The following is a 23,541-nucleotide window of genomic DNA, read 5'->3' on the forward strand; positions in this document are numbered from 1 at the left end:
GAAGTCGTCCTGCAAAGAGCAACAACACTCGTGGTGTCGACCTGTCTGACTTCAGGCTTCGCCCGCTGTGCCAAACTGAGCAGAACCAATGACAGAGGAGTCGAAGAATGTGGTGATTCTAGATTTAAACAGAGGCAGATTTACTGGTCCTGACAAAACACTTTAGAACCAAACCATCGACTTTAAACCATCAGACTCTTCTTCTTCATTAGATCAACATTAAATCCTCTTTAAAAGGTTAAATTACGGTTTGCACAGCAGCTTCATCATTTGCACCTCGCGCATTGAGATTGGATTTAATTCTCAGATGAGATGGAACACGATGTGTTTTAATCTAATAAGTCATTATGCATTTTAAAATCACAATTCGATCCGACATATAGATGTGCACATTTCAGGAAAAACGCCTTTTATCTCTGCGCTGACAACATGAAGACATGTTGTGTAGAGAAAAAGACTTTGTCCCTACACATCTGTCCTCAGGATCAGTGAAATGTCCACATCTGGCGTTTTGTCGTCCTACACTGGGACCTGTCCGGTTGGTTAACTCATGGTTTTCTGTAGTATTTGGCTCAGTTACAGTCATAGGGGCTGGAGCAGGAAACAGTTTTCCAGCTAATTACACTTAGGCTTCACGTAAGTGTTTGGCTGCTGTTTATAAAAGGCTGCAGAGAAGAAGAAGAACTCCAGTTCAGGCTGATCTCAACACGACGACTCCAACTTCATTCTAGCAGCAGCAGTAACTGTGAGGTGAGACGTTTCCAATTCATTTCTGTTCACACGTCACACAGTAATATTCACAGTTATATGGGTCAAATATCACCAGCAGAGAAATGTGAATCTGGTCCTCTCCACAGAAAGACATTAAACAAGGACGTAAAGAAATGAATGAAGACAATATGTAGGAAGAAAGACATGAGCAGGAGAGCAGGTCAAATATTGCTGGTTGTTATCTAACAGTTAAAAACCCAAAGGGCTGTGTGCAGGTCTAAAAGGTGGATTTGTATTTTAAAAATTGTTGTATTACAGGATTATTACAGGATCTGGGTCGTTTCTGATACTCTGCAGACTGTACAGGTGACGTCTGTCACCTGCAGTCGCACCTCCTTTGTTTGCTGATTGAAGATTTAGGCAAATCCAACATGTGAAATCATTCTCAAAGGAATGTGAAGTAAAAATTAAAGTACAATAACCTGAAAACTGTGTGTCCTCAGGGGATGTTTGCAGCTGAGGCCAAAGCGGTGATAAAACAAGTGGGAGCACACGGAGACCTCATCTCCAACTCTAATTTAAATCACAGGATGGATTTGCTGACTCTGGTCAGAGTCACCGAAGGAAGATTCTGGTCCGTTCCCAAGTATAAGACCATGGAGTACTCACTGCCCGAGCTGATGGACGAGCACGAGAGCGACTTCTCCCCAGGTGTGTGACCTGACAAACACGCACACACTACATGTTAAAGTATTACATGCTAACGCCCCGCTCCCCAAAAGGTTTTGAAGAGGAGGTGCTGGTGAAGGATTTCACCACCAACGTGGAGACCAGTGGGGGCGGGAATCTGGGAGGAGATGGTGAAGTGGGCAAAGCTGAAGTGAGTGCAAACGCAGACACCGTGGATGGAGTGGCGTCTCCTGTCAGCATGGTGACAAAGAAAGTGAACATCAGGACCGTGAGGACCCGCTTCAGCGGCAGGTATGCTTCTGTTTGTTCTCAGGAAAATGTTGGAGTCTCAGCAGAGGCTCACTGTGTGCTGCCTGTTGGCTTCCAAAGGAAAATCAGCAAGGACAAGGTGGAAATGCTGCGACTGAGGGACAGAGACAAACTGATGTTCGTTCACCAGACGGTCTACAACACGGGCCCCGTCAAACTGATAAGGAAAACCAAGAGGGACGGATCCATCTCAGCGTCTTGTCAGAAGATGCTGCACCTGGTTGTCAAGGTGAGCGTCTGTCAGAGAGAAAATCCACCGTTCTACTTCATCCTCGTTGTTCCTCAGATTTCTGTAGTTCTTACTTTGAAACGTTATCAGGAGCTAAACTACGAGAAAAATGTTTAAACTTCATAAGTGTGAGAATCCGTGAAGAGCTGCTGTGTTTCATCGATCAGGGAAACAGGAAGGAGGAGACGAGCTTCACCGTCCCCGAGAGGTCCACGTTCGCTTATGGACTGATGGAGATCACGGGACTGGAGGAGGAGACGCTGAGTGAGTGTGTGTGTGTGTGTGTGAGAGTGTGTGTGTGAGACAGTGTGTGTGTGTGTGTGTGTGTGTGAGAGTGTGTGTGTGAGACTGTGTGTGTGTGTGTGTGTGTGTGTGTGTGTGTGTGTGTGTGTGTGTGTGTGAGAGTGTGTGTATGAGACTGTGTGTGTGTGTGTGTGTGTGTGTGTGTGTGTGTGTGTGTGTGTGTGTGTGTGTGTGTGTGTGTGTGTGTGTACTAACTGTGTGTGTGTGTGTGTGTACTAACTGTGTGTGTACTAACTGTGTGTGTACTAAATATGTGTGTACCAACTGTGTGTGTGTACTAACTGTGTATGTGTACTAACTGTGTGTGTACTAACTGTGTGTGTACTAACTGTGTGTGTACTAACTGTGTGTGTGTGTGTGTGTGTGTGTGTACTAACTGTGTGTGTACTAACTGTGTGTGTGTGTGTGTGTGTGTGTGTGTGTGCTAACTGTGTGTGTACCAACTGTGTGTGTACTAACTGTGTGTGTACTAACTGTGTGTGTGTGTGTGTGTGTGTGTGTGTACTAACTGTGTGTGTACTAACTGTGTGTGTGTGTGTGTGTGTGTGTGTGCTAACTGTGTGTGTACCAACTGTGTGTGTGTGTGTGTACTAACTGTGTGTGTGTGTACTAACTGTGTGTGTACTAACTGTGTGTGTGTGTGTGTGTGTGTACTAACTGTGTGTATACTAACTGTGTGTGTGTGTGTGTGTGTGTGTGCTAACTGTGTGTTTACTAACTGTGTGAGTGTACCAACTGTGTGTGTGTGTACTAACTGTGTGTTTACTAAATGTGTGTGTGTACCAACTGTGTGTGTACTAACTGTGTGTGTGAGTGTGTACTAACTGTGTGTGTACTAACTGTGTGTGTGAGTGTGTACTAACTGTGTGTGTACTAACTGTGTGTGTGAGTGTGTACTAACTGTGTGTTTACCAACTGTGTGTGTGTACTAACTGTGTGTGTGTACCAACTGTGTGTGTACTAACTGTGTGTTTACTAACTGTGTGTGTACCAACTGTGTGTGTACTAACTGTGTGTTTACTAACTGTGTGTGTACCAACTGTGTGTGTACTAACTGTGTGTGTACTAACTGTGTGTGTGTACTAACTGCGTGTGTACCAACTGTGTGTGTACTGTGTGTGTGTACTAACTGTGTGTGTGTGTACTAACTGTGTGTTTACTAACTGTGTGTGTGTGTGTACCAACTGTGTGTGTACTAACTGTGTGTTTACTAACTGTGTGTGTACCAACTGTGTGTGTGTGTGTGTGTGTGTACTAACTGTGTGTGTACTAACTGTGTGTTTACTAACTGTGTGTGTGTACCAACTGTGTGTGTACCAACTGTGTGTGTACTAAGTGTGTGTTTACTAACTGTGTGTGTACCAACTGTGTGTTTACTAACTGTGTGTGTACCAACTGTGTGTGTGTGTGTGTACCAACTGTGTGTGTACTAACTGTGTGTTTACTAACTGTGTGTGTGTGTACCAACTGTGTGTGTACTAACTGTGTGTTTACTAACTGTGTGTGTGTGTGTGTGTGTGTACTAACTGTGTGTGTGTGTGTGTACTAACTGTGTGTTTACTAACTGTGTGTGTGTGTGTGTGTACTAACTGTGTGTTTACTAACTGTGTGTGTACTAACTGTGTGTTTACTAACTGTGTGTGTGTGTGTGTACCAACTGTGTGTGTTTACCAACTGTGTGTGTACCAACTGTGTGTGTACTAACTGTGTGTGTACCAACTCTGTGTGTACTAACTGTGTGTTTACTAACTGTGTGTGTGTGTACCAACTGTGTGTGTACCAACTGTGTGTGTACTAACTGTGTGTGTGTGTACCAACTGTGTGTGTACTAACTGTGTGTACTAACTGTATGTGTACTAACTATGTGTGTACCACCTGTGTGTGTGTGTACTAACTGTGTGTGTGTACTAACTGTGTGTGTACTAACTGTGTGTTTACTAACTGTGTGTGTACTAACTGTGTGTGTACTAACTGTGTGTGTACTAACTGTGTGTGTACTAACTGTGTGTGTATACTAACTGGGTGTGTACTAACTGTGTGTTTACTAACTGTGTGTGTGTGTGTACTAACTGTGTGTGTACTAACTGTGTGTTTACTAACTGTGTGTGTGTGTGTGTACCAACTGTGTGTTTACCAACTGTGTGTGTGTACCAACTGTGTGCGTACCAACTGTGTGTGTGTACCAACTGTGTGTTTACTAACTGTGTGTTTACTAACTGTGTGTGTACTGACTGTGTGTGTACTAACTGTGTGTGTGTACCAACTCTCTGTGTGTACCAACTGTGTGTGTGTGTACTAACTGTGTGTGTACCAACTGTGTGTGTACTAACTGTGTGTGTACTAACTGTGTGTTTACTAACTGTGTGTGTACTAACTGTGTGTGTGTGTACCAACTGTGTGTGTACCAACTGTGTGTGTACCAACTGTGTGTGTACTAACTGTGTGTGTACTAACTGTGTGTGTACCAACTGTGTGTGTACCAACTGTGTGTGTGTACTAACTGTGTGTGTACCAACTGTGTGTGTACCAACTGTGTGTGTACTAACTGTGTGTGTACCAACTGTGTGTGTACCAACTGTGTGTGTACTAACTCTGTGTGTGTACTAACTGTGTGTGTGTACCAACTGTGTGTGTACTAACTGTGTGTGTACTAACTGTGTGTGTACCAACTGTGTGTGTACTAACTCTGTGTGTGTACTAACTGTGTGTGTGTACTAACTGTGTGTGTACTAACTGTGTGTGTGTGTACTAACTGTGTGTGTACTAACTGTGTGTGTACTAACTATGTGTGTACCAACTGTGTGTGTGTGTGTGTGTACTAACTGTGTGTGTGTGTGTGTGTACTAACTATGTGTGTACCAACTGTGTGTGTACTAACTGTGTGTGTGTACCAATTGTGTGTGTGTGTACTAACTGTGTGTGTACTAACTGTGTGTGTACTAACTGTGTGTTTACTAACTGTGTGTGTACTAACTGTGTGTGTACTAACTGTGTGTGTACTAACTGTGTGTGTACTAACTGTGTGTGTGTGTACTAACTGTGTGTGTACTAACTGTGTGTGTACTAACTGTGTGTGTGTGTACTAACTGTGTGTGTACTAACTATGTGTGTACTAATTTCGTTTTCTTGGTTCTCCTGTAGAGATCTCCTGTGAACCGTGGGTTCCTCATCGCAGTACATTAGGTATGTGCAGTGTTCCTCTGCTCGTCTTCACCAGTTCTAAAGTAACGGACACACTGGGCTGGTTCGGGATCAGAACCCGGTGCTGTCTGGTCTGGTTCAATCCTTTTTAAGGCCGTGTACCAGGACAGTTTCCTCTCTCTTAGAGCATCTGAGGTCACAACCTCCCATGTGGGAGACTGGGGTTTAAATCCCAGCGGTGGCCTAGTAGAGGTCCTGACCTCCTCACGGCCTACCGTTGTAAGTGCAGTGATCCCATGATGGTGGAATGAGCTGCCAAACTCTGCACGCTCAGCCACCTCACTTTAATATTTACTTTATATATTTTATATTTTTCTGCTGAAAACAGAACTCTTCATCATCTTCCTTTGCACAAAAAAACCTTTCTACTCTCTTCTTGTCACATCTTTTGAAACAGAAACAGTTTTTTTAACAGCACTTTGTTTTGATGTTGCTTCTTCTTGACTTAGATTTTGTTTGTCTTGTTCCTCACTTGTAAGTCACTTTGGATATAAGCGTCTGATAAATGTAAATGTAAATGTAAATGTCATCCAAACCTTCACTGGTCGCCCACCGTGATCATTGATCAGTGGAATCAGTCACTGGCTGTTAATGAGAGTGCACAGGTGGAAACCAGCGCCCCCTCCTGTCCCTGACAGTCGTGACGTGAACCTTTTTATCCCCAGATATGTTAATCAGCAGCGACGCGTCATCTGATGACAACGCGACCTACAGCCTGCAACAGGTGAAAGAAGGTACGTGAGTCTTTCCCTCATGTGACACAGACAGAGTCTGAAGAAACCCAGCTGTTCACCACAGTGTCCAGCAGAGAGCATCCAGACTAAAACTGTTTCTCACCCTCACAGATCAAACAACACAGCTCTAACGAGTGTCCAACGATGACTCATTGCTTTTGTCCATTTCCTGCAGGTGTCCAGAATAAAATCGCTCTATTGCAGCCGCTGGCAGATCTTTCTGAGTCGACCCGGAGCAATCTGCTGAAAACGCTTCGTGAGCTTCTGAAGGACGGAGACGACCTTGTGCTGCTGGAGCGAACAGTAAGAAAATGTTCATCAGTGAACGGTCGGCGTGGTCCTAGGGTTTCTGAAGGAACCGTGAATTTAATTGGACGGGTTCCTGAAGGCAGTCTCAGGACCACACAGTTTTCCTAAACGTCTCATTGTGTCTTTATGAGCTTTGTTCTCTGACTGGAACACTAGAACACAAATTAAATGATCTTTTTCCTCAACCTAACATTGTTGGAGCTGTGACGGTGTTTAGTCTCACCCACTGAGCCAGCCCAGAGTGGGAAGACAGAACCGCAGCACGTGAACTTCCTCCCTGTTTCCAACACCTCCTTCTCTTCACCTCTCAGTTGGACCAGTGCAGAGCGTACGAGCGTCCACAGTCTCAGCCTGTCTCTTCATTCATGGACCTTCTTGACGTCTCCACCGCCTCCACAGCTCTGAAAGATGCCGTTCAGCTGCTGGTCGGTGCCATGGACAGTGAGTCAGCTCAGCTCCTCACAGGAAACTGAGAATTCAGATATCAGCATTAAACAGTTGATGTTTGACTGTGAGCTTTGACATTCAGACTGAAAGTGAAGGGAATCTTTGCCTTAAGTCCATTTTTCACTTGAATCATGTTTTTGAGCCTGTTTCCTTAATTTATTTGCACTTTTATTGCATCTATAGATAATAACATACAGTCTGCACTGACTGTACATGTGTTTAATGTGTGTTTAATGTGTGTTTGCTCTTCATGAGACTCTTTCTGTCCCTGTGCAGCTCTACCAGACGGTGTACCAGTACGTCTGACCTCCTGCTGTCCTGACACCCTGAGAGTCCTCAACCAGCTGGTTGGTGCATTTCTTCCCCTGCAGAACATGATCTACCTGAAAACCATCAGCATAGACTTTATGAACGGAACTCTGTTAGCTTTAACCAGCACTGGGTGAAATGCTCCTTCACCACCACACTAACTGTGGATTAATCTAAATTCAGAGCTCTGTCTCTGTGTCTGCAGGTGGACGGTCTGATGGAGGACGGTGACACCAAACTCCCAGAGTCGCTGCCCCCTCCCCTGCAGGAGGACGGGGAGCTGCGCTGGACGGCCGAGCTCCTCTGTTCCACCAATCAGATGCTGAGCGACCAGTGGGACAGTCCAGAGCTCCCAGCAGAAATTCTGCTGGAGGTCCTGAGTCTGGTCGTACGGGGGCTCAGTCTGATGCAGCCAACAACAGACTGATGACGTGACCTGGTGTCATCGGCTGGTCTTTTATTCAGAACTAATAAATACAGTGTGTGTGTGTTTGTTTCAGGTCTTGCTAACAGATGTCTGCAGTGGGTTCTTGGCACTTTGAACGTCGTCTCTCTGACTCAGTGTCTTTGCTGCTTTTTTACCTCATCTATAAAAACTATCGGCCAAATGACAGGATGTAAATGTCAAAGGCCGTTAACAGTGGTCTTTGTTTTCTCTGTGTTTCTGTGTGTTTTACAGCTACTGAACACGTTAATGTTAGATCTATGATTTTAATCTTTTTCTAAAGTGATTAAAGTAATACCTACAGACGGGTTTTCATCTCTGGCTGCTACAGTTTAATATTTCTCTCCTGATCTGAGCCGTGTTCGGCCTGATGGTGTTAACTATAAAATACTTTCCAATTAAATCTCACCTGCTTAGAAATGATCCAAATGATTCTTCAGAAAGGATCCAAAACATCTTACAGTCACTTTACTATATTATCAGTTTTCTCTATTTATCCTCTTTGGTCTACACTCAATCTGTAATGTGCTGTTGACTCCATCTAGTGGTCTGTAGAGAAATCCAGTCGTGTATCAGTTGAGCACATCCCTAATACAGCAGGTTCAAAGAGCTGTATTAATCCTACAGAGAAGTCGAATCCTCGATTACATCAAATCATCTCAAAATCTGTAAAAGAGAAACATCCTTTAAAATGTAAAGTGTGTCCCAACACGGTTCCTTGTGTGTGGGTGTAGTGAAGCATTGTTCCTGTATTTGTACCAGTACATGTCCAGTATGAGCAGCTGCAGTGTAGCAACAGATACAGTCAGTTAGGAATGTCCTGTGAAAGAGACACCTGAGAGGTTAGATCCATGGTGAGACGGGTCTGTGACTGTGGCCTTTGCCTGTTTCCTGGACCTAAAGGTCGACCTGTTTGCTGCAGTCTGTTCTTGTCCTGCTTGGTTCAGCTCCAGCCCAGACTGTGGCACAGGTGCATAGGACAGACTCTGTCTGCTGGATTTGTGAGGATGGAGTTTCCCACCTCAAGTCTTAGAAATTATAGAGTCATTTCCTCTGAAGACAGCTCTCAAGACCTGTGGACCCCAAGTGGGCCTTCAACATGGCAGCATCCTGTTCCAGGAAAAGAACAAGGGAACAGTTGGAGTTCCAGGTCCTACGCAAAAACCTGGTCATACCTTACATGGCTGGGGTTTCAGAGAAGCTGAAAAAGATTTTCAGAAAACACAACAGACTCCAAAACACAAAACGAGCGGAGTGTATGTATAGTGTATGAGGTCCAGTGCGGTGAAGAATGCTCTGAACCGTACATTGGAGAAACTAAACAGCTGCTACACAGGAGGAGTAACACCTCAGGACCTTCATCTTCAGGACCAAGGACACTTGTTCAAGGACAGTAACGTTCAAATATTGGACAAAGAGGACAAGTGGTTTGAGAGAGGGGTGATGGAAGCTTTGCATATGCAAATCAACACCCTCTCTCTAAACAGAGGTGGAGGACTTGGACACAACATGTCTCCTATTTATCATGCTGCCCTTTCATCTATCCCGAAAAAGGCCAGAACCAGTTCACACCTGCACCAGGTTGGACACACTTAACGGCCCATTTTAGGTGTTAAGAGGGGGTGGGCAGAGGTGTGACTATTACATCCTTCATATCCCCCCCATCCATTGTTTCACCTAACGAGCCTATTCAGTCCAGGGGTGGAGTGAAATCAACCTGGAGGATAAAGTTGTGTCTCTAACAACTATCTTCAGACTGAAGAAGCTACTTGATGAGTAGAGAAATGTTTCAAGGTAACATAAGGAAGTCCAGTTTCCAGGACTCAACTTCCAGATGTCCAACAATTCATAAAATCCACAGACTTGCTGTTCGTAACTCTACAGAGGCTCAACAAGACTGGAAGATCAACATCAGTGTGTTTTACAGGTTTCAGATCTTCGTGTACCTTAGTGATGGGAGATGATTGGGTTACATGAAGTGTGACTTAAACCAAACGTTTCCCCACCATGACATGAAACCTCTCCACCTTTTGGCTCCAGCTACCAAACATGTAAACTTCAGAACTGTAATTAGAGCCTCATCTCTGTCAAGGCTGTTGTATTAAAACCATCCTCATCACTTGTAAAGTGTCGGGACACAGGCGACAGACCAGGAGTAGTCTCAGGTGAAGTTTAATTACAGGTGACGTCAGTATTCGTGTGATCTCTTATCAACATTTTTTACCTGCTGACACAGCCTGTCTGTTGATCTGCTGTGTTTCTGTTACTTGATCTCTAAATGTTTTTTGTACTCCTAAGTCACCAGGTGATCATATTACCTGAACAGGTTTCAGGTGGGAACATTTATCTACTTCCTCTGGGTGCTAAAGTTAAACTATAAAGAATCAGTTGAGCGGTGGAGCTAACCTGTGTCTTCTGTGCATTAAAGCTCGGTGCTGCTGAGCATGACCTCCCTCTGAACTTCAGCTTCATATGAACTGTATTTGATAAAATGTCGTCAAAGTCAGTGTGTGTGTCGGTCACACAGTTACTGAAACAGTAAAGACACAGTTGTATTAGTGTGTTTTCACAGCAGTCTGATCACCTCAAGTATCAAGTGACTAAGAAAGAAAACTTCCTTCACCGTGTTGTGTGCTGCTGCTCTAACATAATCTAAAATAATCTGAATTATTTTAAAGATATTTTCAATATTGTTTAAAGAACATTTTAACATTTACACAAGCTGGTGTTGCTGTTTAATATCACTGAGACCTGAAAGACACTGAAGATTCAGCCTTAACACACTATAGAAGTTACGATGTGTAGTTTTCATCTTTCAGCTGGGAAATGAAATGCTAGAAAAAATAGTCAATTGACCCACAGACCGTTTCCTCCAGGAGGGTGTGTGGCTGTGGGTTGGTGGTGAGAGCGACGGGAGGTTTTTCTTCAGTCACTGGGGCCCTGGAGGGCCCAACGGGGGAAGAGGAGAAAACTGTATGGAGATAAACCTCCGAGGTACGAACGGTGATCTGTTACACAGCTTTTCACAAATAGCATGGCTAGTTTTTAATGCTAAATGTTCTGAATGTGTTATAATTTGTTATTTTGAGCATATGATGTCTTCCTGAAACTGTTTGTGAAAAGATGATGCTTAGATTTTATACTTATCAGGTTCCAATGAGCCCAAATAGCAAAGAGAAAAAAAAAAAAAAAGAATATCAAATTAGAGCTCATGTCTCAAGAGGTAAACTAATAAATGATTTGATTGTTTCTACAGAACTGTAACCTGAACAGACGCTTTGTTTGTGTCAGACACCACCATTAAAACTGACCCGAGGTCACCAAACCTCCACTGATGATGTCACTTCCACTAGGACGTCAAGCCTCGATGACATCACTGCTGGAAGATCTGTCGACACATCCGATTTTTATTCTTTTTCATTTCACTGATTTCACTTTAATCTCTCGCCCTGGAATCTGTCCTCAATCGTTGAACATTCATGAAGACCATGTTGAGTAATCCTTCCCACTTTTATATTAATTAAAATAGAATTTCTTTATATCTTAGATGTGTATTTTATTTTATTCTCAACAATCTATTTCACACACTGTCTGTCTGCCCCATTCAACAAATGAACAACAAAATGCAGAGTGAACATATTTTCTGTGGGTGAAATTTAGCTGGACACAAAATAATTCCCTAGAGACAGTCACTAACACAGGTTCGCAGTTTGTATTTTAATGATGTCTGGATAAATCACATATTAATTTGAAAATCTACTGTCCCGGACATTCTGGGACCAGGAAATTTAAAATGAACCAATGGGACCAGATACTTGACTTAATGTTGACTGCTCTAATAACGTGAAACGAAAGTTCCGAATTTCTGCTTTAATTTGATTTATTTCGTTTTTACACCTAAATATAATGAGGGAAACTGAACGTAGCACCTTCTGTGTCCCAATACACACACCCTGAGTAAAGTACTGCAATATTAGACAGACAGTGTTCTATGAAATATTTTGAGAAGGATCCGTACAGAGTCAAGAGCTCAGCGAAGTCGTGGATCAAAAGTTTAGAATAAATTTAACAGATAAATTCAAACAGGTTAAAATGAGAGAGGAGCGGTTGGTAAACATGCAGCTAACGTTCAAACCACTACCTGAGTATCTGGGCTTAGACCAGTGCATGGTTGGCATTAAATATGTCACATGAAGGTCCAGTATGTGGCAGTAGTAGTAGTAGTAGTAGTACTGTGAGCTGCCACCACAGCTGACCTTCATAATGAGAAGCAGGAAAAACACCACTTGAACATCTTGTTTTATTTTGTGACGATCACGTCACCAGAATCAGGTAACAGCTCGTCTTTAGAGATATTTTCTCTGTGTGTTCCAAGTTAAACAATTAGGAGTCAAATGTTCCAAGAAGGGTGGAGATCAAATACACAATACAAGTAAATGTAATACTACTCCTACAGTGTATTTATACAAAGCATGTATATATATATATATATATATATATATATATATATATATATATACATACACACACACACACACACATATATATACACACATATATATATGTGTGTGTGTGTGTATATATATACACACACACATACATATATAAATAAAATTAAGAGAGCTCTTGACTCTCTTAATTAGAGCAATGCACAAGGATTTTCTGGTCCTGGTTTCATCTTTATTGCATCAGTAACTCATGTTTTGAACCAGAGGAGCGCTCAGTGTCCCCCTGTTCACATTAGTCCCCCTGACAGCAGACATCCTGGCTCTGGGTCTTTCTGTGCAGGTCTTTGGCTGCTCAGTCGGCTGAGGGTCTCTCTTCTCCTCTTCATCTTCTAAAGTGCACTCGTCCTTTCAAACGAGCCCGTCTGTCGTCCATAACCTATTCTGTGGCCTCCTGAAGAGAAATGTGACAAACAACATGGTGTGGTCTGTTTTCATTCACATACAGGTTCAATGAGTGAGTGGTTACTGCCAGTGTGTTATGAACTGTAACTTTAATCACACACATCTTGATGAACAAATTATTCAAGTTGAAAATCTTTGCTAATGTACATTTGGAAGAGGAGCTGTGATGATGAAGTGTTCCATTCATGGGCAGTGTGTTTTATGAAGTGACACTGAATTTCTGCTGACAGCAGTAGAACAATGTGGTTTATTCCATACATGTATTAATATTGATCAGTTTTAGTAAATGTAAGTAAATCACATCCAAAGTCAGACTTCACTTGATGCTGTGAGGGTTTAAAGCACGATACTCAGAGGGTCTGAATAACATCACATCACAGACTTTAAAGTGGCACAGGTAAAATAACAGATGGGTAGAATCTCACTGACAGTCACAGCTGTTTAATGGTTCCTCTTTATTCACACACTCAGTGTTATCTACAGTTAGTCGAAATACACACTTTAGTTAGTTCGGATCAAACTCTGATGCTGTACTGATGTGTTTTTAAAACTGCAGTATCCACTTACTAATAAAAAAAATCTTCATCATGCACGACTGGTTGGTTCTGCACCTTAGCTTTAACATTTACTTAAGGTGGTGTCAGTATGTAATTCAATATTTCTTAGAAAAACTGCAGAATAACTGTGATCAGTGGCTGACACGCAGCCTACTGACCTGCAGCAGCCAGTAAAGGTATATAAAGACGGGGTTTACCTCTCCAACACATCCTGCTACCTGCTGCTGCAAGAGCAACCTCATCTGACCAAGGTTTGAAAAGACTCTTCCTCTACTCTTCATTCTGTTCAGTAGATTTCTTTTCATTCTATTCAGTAGATTTCTTTGATTCTATTCAGTAGATTTCTTTGATTCTATTCAGTAGATTTCTTTAATTCTATTCAGTAGATTTCTTTTCATTCTATTCAGTAGATTTCTTTGATTCTATTCAGTAGATTTCTTTAATTCTATTCAGTAGATTTCTTTTCATTCTATTCAGTAGATTTCTTTAATTCTATTCAGTAGATTTCTTTAATTCTATTCAGTAGATTTCTTTGATTCTATTCAGTAGATTTCTTTAATTCTATTCAGTAGATTTCTTTTCATTCTATTCAGTAGATTTCTTTGATTCTATTCAGTAGATTTCTTTAATTCTATTCAGTAGATTTCTTTTCATTCTATTCAGTAGATTTCTTTGATTCTATTCAGTAGATTTCTTTCATTCTATTCAGTAGATTTCTTTTCATTCTATTCAGTAGATTTCTTTGATTCTATTCAGTAGATTTCTTTAATTCTATTCAGTAGATTTCTTTTCATTCTATTCAGTAGATTTCTTTAATTCTATTCAGTAGATTTCTTTCATTCTATTCAGTAGATTTCTTTAATTCTATTCAGTAGATTTCTTTGATTCTATTTAGTAGATTTCTTTGATTCTATTTAGTAGATTTCTTTGATTCTATTCAGTAGATTTCTTTGATTCTATTCAGTAGATTTCTTTCATTCTATTCAGTAGATTTTTTAAATTCTATTCAGTAGATTTCTTTGATTCTATTCAGTAGATTTCTTTGATTCTATTCAATAGATTTCTTTAATTCTATTCAGTAGATTTCTTTTCATTCTATTCAGTAGATTTCTTTGATTCTATTCAGTAGATTTCTTTGATTCTATTCAGTAGATTTCTTTGATTCTATTCAGTAGATTTCTTTAATTCTATTCAGTAGATTTCTTTTCATTCTATTCAGTCGATTTCTTTGATTCTATTCAGTAGATTTCCTTAATTCTATTCAGTAGATTTCTTTCATTCTATTCAGTAGATTTCTTTTCATTCTATTCAGTAGATTTCTTTGATTCTATTTAGTAGATTTCTTTGATTCTATTTAGTAGATTTCTTTGATTCTATTCAGTAGATTTCTTTAATTCTATTCAGTAGATTTCTTTGATTCTATTCAGTAGATTTCTTTAATTCTATTCAGTAGATTTCTTTTCATTCTATTCAGTCGATTTCTTTGATTCTATTCAGTAGATTTCCTTAATTCTATTCAGTAGATTTCCTTAATTCTATTCAGTAGATTTCTTTCATTCTATTCAGTAGATTTCTTTTCATTCTATGCAGTAGATTTCTTTGATTCTATTTAGTAGATTTCTTTGATTCTATTCAGTAGATTTCTTTGATTCTATTCAGTAGATTTCTTTGATTCTATTCAGTAGATTTCTTTGATTCTATTCAGTAGATTTCTTTAATTCTATTCAGTAGATTTCTTTTCATTCTATTCAGTAGATTTCTTTGATTCTATTCAGTAGATTTCTTTAATTCTATTCAGTAGATTTCTTTTCATTCTATTCAGTAGATTTCTTTAATTCTATTCAGTAGATTTCTTTCATTCTATTCAGTAGATTTCTTTTCATTCTATTCAGTAGATTTCTTTGATTCTATTCAGTAGATTTCTTTGATTCTATTTAGTAGATTTCTTTGATTCTATTCAATAGATTTCTTTGATTCTATTCAGTAGATTTCTTTAATTCTATTCAGTAGATTTTTTAAATTCTATTCAGTAGATTTCTTTGATTCTATTCAGTAGATTTCTTTGATTCTATTCAATAGATTTCTTTAATTCTATTCAGTAGATTTCTTTTCATTCTATTCAGTAGATTTCTTTGATTCTATTCAGTAGATTTCTTTGATTCTATTCAGTAGATTTCTTTAATTCTATTCAGTAGATTTCTTTTCATTCTATTCAGTCGATTTCTTTGATTCTATTCAGTAGATTTCCTTAATTCTATTCAGTAGATTTCTTTCATTCTATTCAGTAGATTTCTTTTCATTCTATTCAGTAGATTTCTTTGATTCTATTTAGTAGATTTCTTTGATTCTATTTAGTAGATTTCTTTGATTCTATTCAGTAGATTTCTTTGATTCTATTCAGTAGATTTCTTTAATTCTATTCAGTAGATTTCTTTTCATTCTATTCAATCGATTTCTTTGATTCTATTCAGTAGATTTCTTTGATTCTATTCAGTAGATTTCTTTAATTCTATTCAGTAGATTTCTTTTCATTCTATTCAATCGATTTCTTTGATTCTATTCAGTAGATTTCCTTAATTCTATTCAGTAGATTTCCTTAATTCTATTCAGTAGATTTCTTTCATTCTATTCAGTAGATTTCTTTTCATTCTATGCAGTAGATTTCTTTTCATTCTATTCAGTAGATTTCTTTGATTCTATTCAGTAGATTTCTTTGATTCTATTCAGTAGATTCCTTTTCATTCTATTCAGTAGATTTCTTTGATTCTATTCAGTAGATTTTTTAAATTCTATTCAGTAGATTTCTTTGATTCTATTCAGTAGATTTCTTTAATTCTATTCAGTAGATTTTTTAAATTCTATTCAGTCGATTTCTTTGATTCTATTTAGTCGATTTCTTTGATTCTATTCAGTAGATTTCTTTTCATTCTATTCAGTAGATTTCAGTGGAACGTTGGAGTTCGTAACAGAAACAGTGTCCACCTGTTAAATCTGCAGTTCACTGGGTTCCTTGGTCTCATGAATTAAAGTGAATTCTACTGTCACCTCGTTAACACAGATGAACCATTTAAATCCATCTGAACAGTGACGGGGTTCATTTGTCTCACTCTTCTCTCCACAGATGGCATCAGGTCTTCATTTCATTGTGGTCCTATGTTTGACCAGTGGACTGTGGTTCGGAGCAGATGTAAGTACTGTTTGTAAGAGTGGAACAACTCTCAATATTATTTTATTATATTATATTATTTACTAAAAACCTCTGGTGTTCTTTACATCCACAGGCAAACTGCATCATTAGACATGGTTGGTGCTTCTGACATTAATGGGGGTGAAGGCTCAGCTGCAGCAGCTGGCTCTGTAGGACCACCATCAGTAGGATGTGGTTTTTCCAGAGTTAAATCTGAGCGTGTGATTAGCATTTGTACTGTTTGTATGTGATGACCTCACTGATCAGTGTGATATCTGTTCTCCAGCTCATCCAAGTTGGCCTCAGTTTGGGGGTAAATCCTTCCAGTTCTTCAACAATCCGCTGACCTGGTCTGAGGCTGAGGTACTTTAACTCCCACACTGTGCTGATGATGTTCAGCTGAAGAAACCCTCATATGACAATGATTAGACTTAAGGAAACAGCTGAGTCTCAGCTAGTTAAACTGGATTTTGTGAGATCCTCTTCTAGTGTTGACACACTTGTGTCTACGTACATGTGCACATTCTGTCTCTGTTTCTTTTCCATCATAAGTCTACGTCTAAATTCTACTCTGCTCTGTGTCTTCATCATCAGCGTTTCTGCATCAGCGTCGGTGGACATCTGGCTGCACTCGAAAGTCCTGCAACGTACCACTTCATCAGACAGGTGATTTTCAGAGCAACAAACGCAAACCCTACAACTTGGGTTGGAGGCACTGATGGACCAAACGTGAGTGTTTGTTCAGGTTCATATTCATGTTTGGTTGCTGCAGTAGTTCATTCACTAGACTGACCCTGACCCTTCAACACTTTCCTTCAGGAGGGTGCGTGGCTGTGGATTGGTGGTCCAAGGTTTGCCTTCATTAACTGGGGCCCAGGGGAGCCAAATGGTGGAAGAGCTGAAAACTGTATAGAGATTAACCTTAGAGGTACAAACGTATTATATTAAGATGTAAATTTATAGAGAAGTGTAAGGAGGCTGGCAGGTGTCACAGTAAGAATAAGAAGAATCATCTTAATGGTTGTCAATGTGTTATCAGCTGTTTCCAATGTCAAACATAAATAGTGTGATTAGCTTTTAATGTTTCATGATGTTAAAAAAAATGCGTTACATGAACATTGGGTTACACAGTGATATCAAGGCTTCTCTGTACATACTGCTCATAAATATTCAGTTTGTGACAAAACCAAATGGCTTTACTCTCTTTTTTCAAATTGTTAGATCAGGTAAGGTGTTAATTTACTGACGACAGATGAAAACACTTCTATTGTTTCTACAGGACTAGATTATGTCAATGACGCAGACTGTAACCTGAGGAGACCCTTTGTTTGTGTCAGACGCCACCATTAAAACCAACCCGAGGTCACCAAACCTCCACTGATGATGTCACTTCCACCAGGATGTCAAGCCTCGATGACGTCACTGCTTGAAGATCTGTCGACAAATCAGATTTTAATTCTTGTTCCTTTCACTGATTTCACTGAACTCCCTCATTCTGGAATTTCAGTTCTGTCTTATATCAATAAACATCTTTGCATGTTGAGCAATCGTTCACGTCTTTGTATATTTTATTTATAGTCTGTAACATTCAAATAGATAATGTACAGTCTCTGACAGATTTTATTCTCTGCAGTATCTTCACATAATGTCTATATTCCCATCAATTAAAGTTAAACTACTTTATTAATTCTTCTAGAAGCAATTCAGCAGGTAACAACAACACAATAGCATCCATTAGCTGAACAACCTTTTTCTATTAAGGGATGCAGGGCTGCTCTAACTAATCAGCTGTCATTGGGTAAAATACAGAGTGCAGCCTGGAAAGTCCATCTCACAAGCCCAACTATTTAATATCGCATAGATGAATATCGATTTTATTATTTTTGTTGCTGCCCAACTTTACTTCTGGGACCTAATACTTTTGACTTAGGTGAAGATCAGATCACAACTTATGACAAATTAATGCAGAAAACCATGATTTTTTCAAAAATGAAAAAAACAACAACTTTTAGTTTAGAAATTGTGTAATATTAACTAGGTACTAAAATTTTAGTATGCATGCTTACATACATGGGCATACCTATGTCTACCTGTATCCAACATCCATTTTCTTAATTACATTTTCTCAACCGAGAAGGCGGCGTACACACTGGACAGGTTGTCAGTCCATGGCAGGGATGACATAAAGAAAAATGATAATGACCAAGCACAATTTCTAATTACTAATTAACCCAACATGATGGTAGTAACCTGGAGTACCCTCAGAGAACCTATGACAAAGGACACCCGGCCGACTCATGGATTTGAACTCATACTAGATTCGAACTGGGGTCTTTCTTGCTGTGAGGTGACGGTGACAACCGGTACACCACCATGCCCCCCTGTCTGGATCTCTGCCTCTAACTTTGTTGACTTTAACCAAGGGGTTTGGCGAATATGAAAATGAAGACAAGACACATAAGATAAATTCTATGATAACTGAAATTAATTTGAAAAAGAGAAATACTGCAGATGTTTCTTACTCATGGCATGGGAAAACTAAATGTGAGCGAGGGTTAAGGGTAACCCTGACCCTAAGGGAACAACGAGGGGGAAACAGATCAGAGGAAAACACTCACAGAACCAGAGGAATAGACAGGAAGCAGGGTCAGGTCTGGCTGGTCCAGTGAGGGGAAGCAGGCAGTGACGGGCTCAGGATCAGTACTGTGAGCAAGGGGAATGAAGGAGAGCTTTAGAACTCACAATACAAGTGGATCAGGTGGGAGACAGGGTCCTGGGCAGGCAGAGTCTGAAACAACAAAATGGCAGTTCAAGGGAAACACTGGATAGTAAGTACTCAGAGATTGAGGTCAGACTTTCTGGCAGGAGAAGAAGATGAGCAGCTCTGTAAATGTAGTCTGGGGGAAACCAGGGGCGGCCAATCAGGTGAGTAAGGATAATCAGGCTGGGAGGCGGAAACAGGAAGTTATCAAAATAAGGGCATGGGGGAAAGACAAGCAGCAAGGAAGATGCAATCGTGACCGATCCGTCTGTCAATATGATGTTCCCGCACTCGTGAACAAGTCATTTAAACCCCTTCACTTGATGCAGGATCTGTGCTCCAACATGGAGCGAGCAGGCCACCTTTTCCTGGTTGAGAAATATGGCTGCAGCCGCTTCACACTCTTCCAGTACATGCTGAAGGTCCTGGTCTGATGAACCCAACAGGACAACATCATCTGCAAAAAGCAGGGATGAAATGCTGTTGTCCCCACACTGGACTCCTCCGGCCCCTGACTACGTGTAAAAATTCATGAAAATAATGAACAAAGCGCAGCCATGCTGGAGTTCAACAAGCACCAGATACTGATCTGCTGTGGTTAGTTTATCATCTGCGTCAACTAAATTGTCTGGTTTTATAGCTTGAATTTTATAACTTATATTTACAATTTTGTTAGTGAAAACGTTCATGAAGTCCTCACTACTGCACAACGCTGTAGAGATATCTGCAGTGGTCTTCTCTCTAGTTAATTCTGCTACTGTATTAAATAAAAATCTAGGGTTATTTTTGTTTTTTTCTATAAGAGTGGAGAGATACGTTGATCTAGCTGCACAAAGAGGTTTTTTATGGTTCAGGATGCTCTCCTTCCAAGCTATCTGAAATACTACCAATTTACTTTGATGGGATGGACACCATCCCGCCCTAACAGGCCAGCTTCACCCTCAAAGGTACTCCAATTATCTATGAAGCCCACAGTATTGTCGGAGCACCACCTGGACATCCAGCTCTCTCATTGGGAGGGGGCCAGATCAGATTACAACTTCGGACATTGCCTTTGCTAATTTAAACCCCTCTTTAAAGTTATTCTTGGTAACCTCAGACTGACGAAGGCGTATATCGTTAGCTCCAGCATGTACCACTATCTTTGAAAAGCTATGCTGTCCTAAGGCCCTAAGATTACCTTCAATGTCCGGTGCCCTGGTTCCCGTGATACACCTGATCACTGCCGCATGAGCCCCTAAAGTGCTAACTAACACACACCTGTCACATATACTTTTACATTTAGTCATTTATCAGATGCTTTTATCCAAAGCGACTCACAAGTGAGGAACAAGGCAAAAAAACAAAATTTAAGTCGACGAGAAAAACGTCAAAGCAAAGTGCTGTTAAAGAAGAGATTCTGTTTCAAGAGATGTGAGAACAAAAAACAAACATTTATATATATATATATAAACATATAAAAATGGTTGCTAAGGACAGAGGAAGACTGTCTGAACATCCTGCACTCCACACACTGAAAAAGTTGAATATTAGTCATTTTAACGTACCTGAGTTGGAAAAATGTGTGTTGCGTTCAAAAGTCCGCTGTTGTTCTCAGATGAAAAAACAAAAACACAAAAAGGAATTTTTTGTCAGTAAACGATACAGAAAAATTAGTTCATGCTTTCATCACCTCTAGGTTGGACTACTGTAACTACTGGACTTACTGTCTAGCTGTTCAACTTGGTGTATCATGAAAACTACAGCTGGGGGCAGAGCCTTTTCTTACAAAGCCCCAAAGTTATGGAATAGCCTTCCAAATAGCGTTCAGGACTCAGACACAGTCTCTGTGTTGAAGTCTAGGCTGAAAACCTATTTATTTAGTTAAAGCTTTTTAGTAAATAGATATTGGGAAGGACTCATGGACGTAGAGCATTATGGTGAACTGGTATGTTTAGATGCTGTCTTCCCAACTCTCACTTATCACTCAGGTTTGTTGATGGTGAAGGGTTCGGTTGCTCTACATCCCAGGGAGCCCTCATGTCTGTGTTTCCTTCCTTCCTTCTTCTAGGGATGGCCTGTTTGACACGGACAGTTCGGTACTTGTTTTACCTTTGTGAAGCAGAGTTGTTCACAAATGTTCCGGGGAGTGTGCCAAATGGCACTGATCACATGAAGGATGACATCCGCAGTGTCTAATGCATTGTTTGGTCGAACCAGAGTTTAGAAGTATAGTAAAGATTATAAGCTCCATCACCATTTATGCTCATGCTCAGTATCCCATGCAGTCATTTCAAGCACAGCACCCTCTCACTTATACTTACTATTCACAATATAACACAACACTGGAACACTCACATAAATGATCACAAGTGGTTTTGTTTTACCCTTTTCATTATGTACACATTGAGGTATAACAAGGACAAGGAGGCTGGTTGAAGCAGATGATATACTTGCAGTGCACCACCTGATGTCACTGTTCTCTGTGGTTTGAAAGCCCTGCAACTTCAGTTCATTTGCTGGCATGATCAGATTAACCCTGTGGATTATGTTCATGCCTCTCCTCTTCACTCTCTTACCACGAACCCTTCTTCGACCAACAGTAGTCAAATTTCCACCGGCACACTGTAGGTTAACAGCATCGGTGGCGCTTGTTGTTAACCCGGGCCTCGACCGATCCAGTATGAAAGTCTTATGGCATGGTTGTTAGGGTTTTATGGATTAACCTCCTGACACAACCCTCTCTATACATCTGGGCTTGGGACCGGCACAGAAGTCACTGGCTTGCAACCCCTGTGGCTAGATTCTATTAACTTAAAGACACTAACTGTTATACTGGACTGCCTGCTGCCTACACAGCATGTAATCACCCATATGAGGATGGGTTCCCTGTTGAGTCTGGTTCCTCTCAAGGTTTCTTCCTGTTGCCTTCTCAGGGAGTTTTTCTTGCCACCGTCGCCCTCAGCTTGCTCATCAGGGACAATCTGATTATTTATATTTATATAAATAATCAGATTTATTGAATCTGATTATTTATATATATGAATCATATATTTATTTGATTCATACACATTCACTGTTCATGTTCTGTTCTTTGGTTGTAAAGCTGCTTTGTGACTATGTTTATTGTAAAAAGCACTGTACAAATAAAATGTAATTGAATTGAATTATGTACTGTATCTGACACATATCAAAGACTATGACTGTGACTGAGAAGATGTAGTAAAAGTCAACAGCTTTGACCACCAGGGACAACAGGTAACCATTGGATGATCTGTAAATAGTTTAGAATAATTAGCAAAGTACTGTGAGCTGCCACACCACTGTGTGTTTCCCCTGCAGACCTTCACAATGAGAAGCAGGAAGTACACCATTTCAACATCTTGCTTTATTTTGTGATGATTGCATTACCAGAAACACGTAACAGGTTGTTGTTAGAGAGGGAACTTGAGATATATTCTTTGTGTGTGTGTTCCAAGTTAAACTATTAGGAATCAGATAACAATACTAATAGTAAAATATTTGTCTGTGTATCTCTCTGTGACACATTTTGGGTCCAGCCACAGGATGTGTTGCTCTGTGCTGCTAATCAGTACTGAGTTCTGAACCAACTATAACTACTGCAGCCAAGAAGGCAGGAGGAAACAGCGTTTTCCATCACAAGCAATGTAAACAGTTTTAGAAATACACACTTTAGTCAGTTCGGATCAAACTCTGATGCTGTACTGATGTGATTGCAGTCACGTCAAGTCAAGAAGTTTTATTGTCATTCCAACCACATATAGCTGCAGCAGTACATAGTGAAATGAGGCAACGTTTCTCCAGAACCATGGCTCTACATAAGACAGTAACAAGACAAACATGGAGCTGAGGACTGCTAAGTTGTCCTAGCAAAACACATAAAGTGCATCCTGTGCAACCTAGTGCAAACAGTGTAAGAACCCAAAGAAAAAGTGCAGACAGACGTCTAAAGTCAAAACAGAACACGAGACACAAAAACTGCAGTGACCAGTAGCTGAAATGTACAATTTACATCTGAGGTACTGTAAAAACGATGGTGGAAATGATGTGAGAACAGTAAGTTGAAATGATTTGTGCAAAATAGAGACAAGTAAACTTCTGTAAATAGGCAGAATCAAATCCAGTGAGTGTGTGTGTGTGTGTGTGTGTGTGTGCTCAGTTCAGTTTGTTGTGTGTGTGTTGAGGAGCCTGATGGTTTGAGGGAAGAAACTGTTCAACAGTCTGGTTGTGAGGGCCCGAATGCTCCGGAACCTCTTCCCTGATGGCAGAAGTGTGAAGATTGGGTGTGAGGGGTGGGTGGGGTCGTCCACAATGCAGGTAGCTTTGCGGATGCAGTGTGTAGTGGTCCCCTGTAAAATGTAGTCAGGATGGGGGGGCGGCAGATGGGCTTTCCTCAGCTTCCTCAGGAAGTTGAGACGCTGCTGAGCCTTTTTGCTGAT

At 40.4% G+C, this 23,541-nt stretch overlaps 2 protein-coding genes across 2 annotated transcripts; both read left to right on the forward strand.

Annotated features, from left to right (window-relative positions):
* Nucleotides 1-450: 450 nt before the first annotated feature.
* LOC113158282 lies at nucleotides 451-8,037 on the forward strand. The gene is made up of 11 exons (XM_026354067.1): nucleotides 451-750; nucleotides 1,215-1,422; nucleotides 1,494-1,692; nucleotides 1,771-1,939; nucleotides 2,107-2,203; nucleotides 5,384-5,425; nucleotides 6,109-6,177; nucleotides 6,353-6,480; nucleotides 6,798-6,927; nucleotides 7,210-7,280; nucleotides 7,448-8,037. The coding sequence occupies exons 2-11, from the start codon at nucleotides 1,218-1,220 to the stop codon at nucleotides 7,667-7,669; spliced, it is 1,332 nt and encodes a 443-aa protein (XP_026209852.1). The 5' UTR covers nucleotides 451-750; nucleotides 1,215-1,217; the 3' UTR covers nucleotides 7,670-8,037.
* Nucleotides 8,038-13,379: 5,342 nt separating this feature from the next.
* Nucleotides 13,380-17,888, forward strand: LOC113159396 (galactose-specific lectin nattectin-like). Its single transcript, XM_026356057.1, has 7 exons — nucleotides 13,380-13,405; nucleotides 16,276-16,341; nucleotides 16,436-16,457; nucleotides 16,628-16,704; nucleotides 16,936-17,070; nucleotides 17,161-17,269; nucleotides 17,621-17,888. The coding sequence occupies exons 2-7, from the start codon at nucleotides 16,276-16,278 to the stop codon at nucleotides 17,689-17,691; spliced, it is 480 nt and encodes a 159-aa protein (XP_026211842.1). The 5' UTR covers nucleotides 13,380-13,405; the 3' UTR covers nucleotides 17,692-17,888.
* Nucleotides 17,889-23,541: the final 5,653 nt, after the last annotated feature.

This window comes from Anabas testudineus, chromosome 12 (assembly GCF_900324465.2).
Source record: "Anabas testudineus chromosome 12, fAnaTes1.2, whole genome shotgun sequence".
Taxonomy (NCBI): domain Eukaryota; kingdom Metazoa; phylum Chordata; class Actinopteri; order Anabantiformes; family Anabantidae; genus Anabas; species Anabas testudineus.

What these genes read in the sequence shown, in the direction of transcription:
- LOC113158282 (XM_026354067.1), top strand. Translation starts at nt 1,218, where the DNA reads ATGTTTGCAGCTGAGGCCAAAGCGGTGATAAAACAAGTGGGAGCACAC. An exon ending in TCCTCATCGCAGTACATTAG is followed by an intron (nt 5,426 to 6,108) that starts GTATGTGCAGTG and finishes TTTTATCCCCAG; the next exon opens with ATATGTTAATCAGCAGCGAC. An exon ending in GCTGGTCGGTGCCATGGACA is followed by an intron (nt 6,928 to 7,209) that starts GTGAGTCAGCTC and finishes GTCCCTGTGCAG; the next exon opens with CTCTACCAGACGGTGTACCA.
- LOC113159396 (XM_026356057.1), top strand. Translation starts at nt 16,276, where the DNA reads ATGGCATCAGGTCTTCATTTCATTGTGGTCCTATGTTTGACCAGTGGA. An exon ending in AAACTGCATCATTAGACATG is followed by an intron (nt 16,458 to 16,627) that starts GTTGGTGCTTCT and finishes TCTGTTCTCCAG; the next exon opens with CTCATCCAAGTTGGCCTCAG. An exon ending in TGACCTGGTCTGAGGCTGAG is followed by an intron (nt 16,705 to 16,935) that starts GTACTTTAACTC and finishes CTTCATCATCAG; the next exon opens with CGTTTCTGCATCAGCGTCGG.